General features: G+C 42.3%; 1 protein-coding gene across 1 annotated transcript in view; it reads left to right on the top strand.

The window, feature by feature from the left end:
* Window positions 1-723: 723 nt before the first annotated feature.
* ssrp1a (structure specific recognition protein 1a) overlaps window positions 724-8,030 on the top strand; it is a 34,359-nt gene continuing 27,052 nt past the window's right edge. The window contains exons 1-3 of the mRNA XM_056600009.1: window positions 724-810; window positions 1,455-1,553; window positions 1,868-2,053. Of these exons, the coding sequence (XP_056455984.1) occupies window positions 1,500-1,553; window positions 1,868-2,053 (240 nt within the window). The 5' untranslated portion in view covers window positions 724-810; window positions 1,455-1,499. The remainder of the gene's footprint in view (window positions 811-1,454; window positions 1,554-1,867; window positions 2,054-8,030) is intronic.

Genomic DNA, 8,030 nt, shown 5'->3' with positions numbered 1-8,030 from the left:
TGTGTGTGCTCGCGCGCGTGTTTGCGTGTTTGTGTGTGTGTGTGTGTGTGTGTGTGTGTGTGTGTGTGTGTGTGTGTGTGTGTGTGTGTGTGTGTGTGTGTGTGTGTGTGTGTGTGTGTGTGTGTGTGTGTGTGAGTGTGTGTGTGTGTGTGTGTGTGTGTGTGTGTGTGTGTGTGTGTGTGTGTGTGGGGGTGCGTGCCTGTGTGTTCGTTTTTGTCAAAACTAGTTAATCTGTTGAATCCGTTCTCGTATTTGTTAAGTCTATCAAGAGTGTTCCGTACTTGTTTTTATATTGGTGATTATTATGAATATAGGCCTATATATATTCTAAAGTATGTATAGGCCTAAACTAAAACGTTTCAGTTGTTTCGAGCTCATATTTAAACAATATTTCGCTAGCCCGCTCCTAACAATGTGGTTCTTTCTCGACCTAAATCCTGAAGTTAATGTATTACGCACTAAAATGGATCAGAACTCCTCAATGATCCGGCGATTCGCCAATTAACCGACGAGGTGCTGTGGACGACACCGTGTGGTCGTAGTAGAGAGCTGCATGTTCGAATGCTAACTTTACGATACTTTTTTTAGACAACGGTGCATTATCTGCACGATTTAAATGACAGATAAATAGCCGACGCATACAATTCATGCTCTTTGAGTTAACATAAAGCGTCTTTACAGTTTGTTTTTGTAATTATTTACCGTAAGTCAAACCGGAAGTACATCTTCTCGTAGAGGTTCCTTCCCGTGACGTAGGCGCTAGGCCCTGATGCTACACGCGGGAAACGAAGTCTGCGGATCACACCGAAGGTAAGGAAAGTTTAAAGTACACGTTAATGCGGTCCAGATAAGGTTTTTATGTTGTATGTTATGTTGTATGTAAATAATTTAGAACATGAAGCAACATACTGTTCCCGATTCATTTGAAACCACCCAGCCTGCTCTTTAACTGGACGGGCTTTGCCTTTAACACTCGTTCACTGGCCTTGTTTGATTTGACGTCCGATTTAATATTAAAATCCTTTACAAATAGTTTAATTTATCATATTGTGTGTTTTATATTCATATTTTGGTCAAACATAGTGTTGTAGGTCGACAATGCACGGCCAGAATGTTTCAAACTACAGTCGAGCAGTCAGTGTCGGCCCATTGTGTCCGTAGTTACGTTACAGGCAGCGGGGTTGCTGTACTTATTATCAACATTAATCATTTAGCAGAAATATGAATTGATAGAAAAATGTCTGTGTAGCTCGAGAACGTTGGCTGTCTGGCTAATTGGACTTCACGACAATCTATATTGCATTTGAAGATATGCGCACATTGAGTGACACTGCGCTCATCCTCCCTTCATCATCAGCATCGAACTCGACCAATATGGGCTCTGGATAGTACTTTGTAAAGACAACAAAGTCAAAATAATGGCCACATTCTTTTTTTTTTTTTTTTCATTTAAGGGGCTTTCACCTTTATTAGTAAAACATTCTTCGTCTGTTGTCGAGATGGGGGACACGCTGGAGTTCAACGAGATTTACCAAGAGGTCAAGGGATCCTGGGTCAGTATCTGTACATCATCTGACGATCTCATCTAATCATCCATTAAAATGAAGTAACCTATTGTTATACCCATTATTAAGATCCCATTGGCATCCCCTGTAAAGCCACTGGATTGTTTGTTTTACTAAGTATACATGTTTTACTAAATTCAAACCTGTTTTATGAAGTGATTTGCATACTTCTCATTGATATCAAGTACATAAATAAGTTATTTTAATTGGATTGTATACGTTTACAAAATGTGTATTGATGACTGAAGCTGTCAAATCCTTACTGTGTGTGTGTGTGTGTGTGTATTCGCGTTCGTGTGCAGAACGACGGGCGCCTGCGGCTCGCCAAGCAGAACGTGGTGTACAAGAGCAGTAAGACAGGCCGCGTGGACAACATCCCGGCGGCGGAGCTGAGTGCGGCCCAGTGGCGTCGTGTGTGTCTGGGCCACGGCATCAAGCTGAGCACCAGCTCGGGACACGTCTACAAGTACGACGGCTTCAGGGACACGGTGAGTCAGGGAGTCTCCACCGGCTGGGTCCCGACGGACGGCGGAGGCCTGGCGGGCAGCTGGCTCAGCGTCTGTGGGAGCTGCTGGGCCTTGGTTTGGCTCCGCCCTCCTCCGTCATCACTAGTGCCGTCGGCTGCAACACATGGCTAGCTAATATACGTCTTTGTTCATCAGCACAAGATAACTGTACCCAAAGGTTGTATCAACTAATGGTCTAACGGTACAGGCAGGGCTGTAGTGGTCAAATTAGAGGTGGGTAAACTATGAATTTTTTGATGTGCGCCACTTTTTTCTGTGGAGAACCAGCGCCTTGAATGTTTACTATTTACAGTGTTTATACAGCTCGATGCAGTTTCGCAATGACTCCGTCTTTACAGAGATATTCCTGAACCGCATAAAACTAAACCGGATCGTTTTCGCCCGTTTCGGCTCTGTGTGGACGGGAAAGGTGCAAAGTCAAACCGGAGAAGTGATTCCGGAAATGATTTTGTTAGAGGACTAATCACAACCCTTGCCGTCTCCGTTGTGTCGACCAATAGGTCTATGGCGTCGACGGATAGTTAAAAAATATTGGATGCGCACGTAAGCTAAGGAGAGGTTCTCCGACAGGCTCTCCGGCTATTGAGAGGGCTCTCCGTGTCTTCGTACAGCACTTTAACATGTACACGCTAGGGATGGGCAACGATCGTCGAATTGTCGGAGTCACGTAGAATATCGAATAATGAATGTGACTATCGTTATTTATTACACGGCCCTTCTCAATGCTGTTGAACGCTCCGTTCACTTGCATGGGCCTTTACAACTTCCAGTAGTGAATAATTGTTTGTTAATTCACCGTTGCTAAGCATATAATGACCGCTCTCAAGGAAAGTGTATTTTTCCTTTTTTTTCTGTCGTATCACGCATGTAGTCCCGTAACTTATGAACCCCAGCGTCCTTGGTTTCTAAGCGACGTCAATCAACGTCTTTGGCAGACTATTTCTCTGCTGATCAACACAACGAATGCTGGTAACAAATTAATTGTAAAAATAAGTTATTTTTTTGACGAGTCTAGTTCACCGTCATGCAGGCTGTGTTCAGTAAAATAAATAAATAGCGATCTGTTTTCGGCGCATGTAGGTCTATCTGCCTAAGCCCAATTTGAAATAATGTTGATGGCGCAGTTGTTGAATAAACTGATTTCATACAAATCATAAAAGCCTCTCCCTGTGTCGAGGTGCGTGCGTGCGTGGGGGGTTCTCGATTGAACGATGACATATAGTATTTTTGCCAGAAATGCACATCCCTAGCACACGCATTTGAAAAGGCACCATCCAGGTGTTACTATCACCGTTGCTGTGAAAAAAAAAAACGAGCTGTGGAAACCCAGCTCACGACACTATTTCAACAACCCCTGTCTGGGAATTCAGAAATGCAATTGCCATGACCAAGTTTATTGGTGTTTTCATTGTTGCTGATCTACGGCTGATCTACAGCTAATTTTTCCGCTTAACTATCAGGCATGAAAATCACTCACCTTTCGGCGAAATTCGCCGTTTTGAAACCAAAATAGGTGACCTCCGTGAATCGTGTAGATTCGATGAAAAAATATTTATTGGGGGGGGGGGGGGGGGGGGGGTAGGTTCAGAGGCCGGCCAGTATATAGTCCTCCGTAAAGTGCTGTACTTATGCTGCGTTCGAGTATTCTCTGCGAACCGACTCGGATCTCGGATCTGACGCCACGCCCACACTTCAAGCGTTTTATTATTTCGCTCGGTCGTTGGAGGAAAACATGGACCCGGAAAGCTGTTGTCGCGGTAGCATTGGCAGAGGACCAGGCGCTCCAATAAGTAGGCTATAGGCCATAGTCAAGTCAAGTCAATTTATATAGCACATTTAAAACAACAGTAGTTGACCAAAGTGCTGCACACGAATACAATATATTTGTGTACATAGGCAGAGATACGGACGCAGTAAGGTATTGCAGTAATACGAGTGATTGAAATTACCATTTTAACTAGGGCTGCAACAACGAATCGATAAAATCGAAAAAAATCGATTAATAAATGTCGTTGTGTCGCGCGATTAATAAGTTACTCATAGGCGCAGCACTGTTTACAGCCAGCCGCCGACAGGTTGGTTCACGGTTCATGCACGCCCACAGCGAGCTTCAGTGTGAGCGACCACAGCTTGTATTTGTCATATCTTAAAACTGGACTGTAGGCCTACATAAAAGTGTTGTACCTTCACTGTCTTTAGGTTAAAAAAAACTCCTTCAACTCAGTATCCGTCTAGTGGTCCAACCGAAAATTCTGTCAGCTGCTGTTGCTGCAGACGTTGTGCAGACGGGCTCGGAGTCGGCACCGCGTGCATCAACAGTCATTCAAAGCAGCGGTAGTAATCACACAACCGGACGGTGTAGAAAGTCCCGTCAGTTAAAAATGGTAATGCAGTTTTTAAATCCATGTTAAAATCGGCAGGATATAGAGATAGTTAGCTTATAAAAAACAACTAACCAATGGTCACAAACAGTGTCAAATGTCATGTGTTCAGGTCGGCTCAGAAATACGATTGATGCGTTCAAATGCAGCAGAAAAAAAAAAAAAAAAATTGAGATTGTGGTGAAGACTTGTTTTCCCAGTAATATAAAATAGATAGTAAAGATAGAATTAATTATGACCTGTTTAATGTCCTATCTTGAACTATCATCATCTTATCAGCAATTAAAGCAATATTACAAGTTCTATTTCAAGGAGTCTCGAAAATGGTATCAATAGGTTTGACCGGTTAACCATGGACATCCCTTATATACATATAAAAGTATATCATACATTGTATGTTTCTTTTTTGTGTTATCCCAGTTATGTTTTTTTAATCTTTTTATTATTTAATATTACTTTTAATAGTTCCGGGACTTTGGAGCAATAACCTGGTGTTTTTACATTTCAGTCTGCACTGTGAATTTGAAGTAATAATTCAGTTTTTGAATAAAGATGCGGCAATTCCAATTTTATTTTTATTTTTTTCTATCCGATTCATCGATTAATCGATTATTAAAATAATCGTTAGTTGCATGGATACCCCGGACCCCCCTAGAGGGATAATATCCTTCTCACCTTTTTCACCTCTGACCCGTTTTCATGCCTGAACTATGAACCGTACCGTACCGGGACTTAAAAACCGAGGTACGTACCGAACCGTGACTTTTGTGTACCGTTACATCGCTAGTATCAATGATGCTAGCCTGAAACATAAATAACCACATTCATCTGATCTTTCGTCACTATCCGCTAGCTGCCCGCACCATAAGCAGGCCGTCATTAACCGTGTCTTTGTAGGCAGCCTGTGCTCCGAGATCGTACATAAAAACAAATGGTACTACTAGCCACTCAATTTATTTATTTTGTACGACGAGTATGAAAGGTCTTTGCCGATAGCCATATTGATTACATTTAACCCTACCACCTATAGGCCGAGGCTCAACACTGGTGGTTTTTGCATATTAACCCCGGCCGCACGGGATGGGCGTATGCTTTATTATAATTCAATCTCATTGTAGTGGTTGGCTTAAGATGACATTATTGGTTGTTAGTTTGTCTCTTATGTTATTCTGGGGTGGATCTTGGGAACTAGCCAGCCGGGCTAGCAGATGTTGTTAGAGTAATTATCCCCGTGTGTCAATTTACATTAACAGCACATAAGCATTTAAGAAAGAATATCAGGTAGGGGTCGACCGATTATCGGCCGGGCTGATTATCAGCGCCGATATTCGGCATTTTTTTTTACGCATATCGGCATCGGCCTTTTTTTTTCATCTGACGGCCGATAAGATATCAATTTAAAACGCGGTTATTTTGGCTCTGATGCAGCCGCGCCTCTCTGTCTGCTGTCACTACGCTGTCTCCAGCATTGTCCAACCCACAGCACTATCTGATTGGTTACATGCTCTGGTTACACGCAGAGCCACGACGGACAAAAAAAAGCTCAAACAAAGTGTTTTGGCTATTTTTACTTAAAAAGTGAAAACTGCAATGGTATAAACACCAAAACTGAAATAGTAAAAATACTATAAATAACTGTACAAATAAACAAAAATAAGTAAAATTACAATAACAATGTGAAAATAAACAAAAATAACTATTTACATGATTCCTGCCCTCCCTCCCTCCCCCTCCTTTCTTCTCCGGGCGTTTAGGCATCTTTCAAAATGTTCATAAAACCAAACTCACAAAAATAATTAGAATAATAAAAACACACGAGCGCGCAAATCTACCACTTGCTTCACACTCGCACTCTGGGGAAGAGCCTTCTAGTTTATGCACACCCCTTGCGCATTTGTTTTCTCAACCACACGTGAGACGGTGTTTGACATGCTGGATATCGTCAGAAAGGTATTTTCATTGGCTATTAGGATATCTAAGGCCCGTCCCCGACCCTTGCTGTATGCTGGTGTAGCTGTCAATCAAAGTATGCATGCCCCGTTTTGATAGTGATCGCCTCATTGGCTTGTAAGGCTTGTAAACAAGGAAGTATTGGTCTTACAGAAATGTGTGAGGTCTCTGTCACCGTGAGACCCTGGCGTACACAGTGGATTCCATGAATCAGACAACAATAGCGGAATTCAAACCCTAAAAATGCCATGTTGGGGGGAAGGGGTGGTGTAACTAAAACTTGCCCGCCCGCGGGATTTGACGATTAAGTCGTTAAAGGCATTTAAATTAAGTTAAGTGTTGGAGTTTGTATTGTTCAAAATGTTGACGCTAATATTTTCCCTTTTTCTGTAAATTAATATCGGCTCCAAATATCGGTTATCGGCCCCCTTGACTACTAATAATCTGTATCGGTATCGGCCCTGAGAAAACCATATCGGTCTATCTCTAATATCAGGTGTGATGCAGAGTTAAGAACGTACTTCTGGACCTGAGCAGCAGCTGCCAATGCCTTTCTCGCGCTGCCATTGTGTTCCTACATGTGAAGCCCTGTTGATAACTGGACGTCCAGGGGACCAGGCTGGACCATGGATATAGGGCCATAAGAGGTTCTTTGTTCAAAAGAGAGTTGGAGAATGACGATGGGCACTGCTCTTTTCATCACTGAAAAGTAAATGTCAGTTGTTATTATTTAGTTGTGCCCCTATCTTTGCGAACCCCTCCAAATACAGTGCTTTGGAGCAAAGTTCTTGCAGGGTAAAAGGTTCCCATAGAGACATTCTGAACCAGAACTACTGATTTATTACTAGCCTGAGTCTAGACTATTACTCCCTAGCCTTTCTCTATAGTTAGAATTAGTTGTAATTAAGTTAATAATCAATTAATGTTTTCTCTTCATTTGTTGTTCCAATTCATTAACATTAGTATTAATGTTAAGTGAATCTGGGCTGTATTTATTCAGTTTATTGTATTTAAGTTGATATTACAACAATAATGTTATCTGATCACCATAGGCTGTTTAAAGGGTGACGTCCCAGAAGTTATTTACATTTGTTAACTCTGTACGACACAGATTTATTAATTAATTATGTATTTATTCTTATCATTCTTGCTGAATCTTACAATAATGATCTGTTAACTTTAACTTTAGCATAAAGCAGCTAGAACACATTGATTAGATTTACTTAACAGCCCTGTCACGATTGTCTCCTCCTCTGTAGGAGCCTGGTCCTGTTTGGGATCCCTAGTAGGATGTTGGGCTGGCTGTGGATGAGCCATAAACAGCGTGCAAATGACCAGCACTCAGCTGCGGTGAGCGGTAGGAAGGGTCATGGCGGACGGAGAGCCGTTCAAAGCAGCAGGCCCCACTCCAGGCAGACTCTCTGCCTCACACTCAGACGGGATTGGTTCTGTATCTGGACGAAAAGTCCTGGAAGCCTAGTTTCAGGGGGGACGGACTGTCGCACTGAACAGAACATGTATTCCGTGGGATGTATATGTCAATATGTAGCGTGTCGTATTTCTACATAATAGAAAAGTTGAACCTGCTCTTACTTCACTGCCCTGAA

Source organism: Gadus chalcogrammus, chromosome 10 (genome assembly GCF_026213295.1).
Source record: "Gadus chalcogrammus isolate NIFS_2021 chromosome 10, NIFS_Gcha_1.0, whole genome shotgun sequence".
NCBI classification, from domain to species: domain Eukaryota; kingdom Metazoa; phylum Chordata; class Actinopteri; order Gadiformes; family Gadidae; genus Gadus; species Gadus chalcogrammus.
The sequence above is the reverse complement of the archived record's forward strand: the minus strand, read 5'-3'. Positions and strand labels throughout refer to the sequence as shown.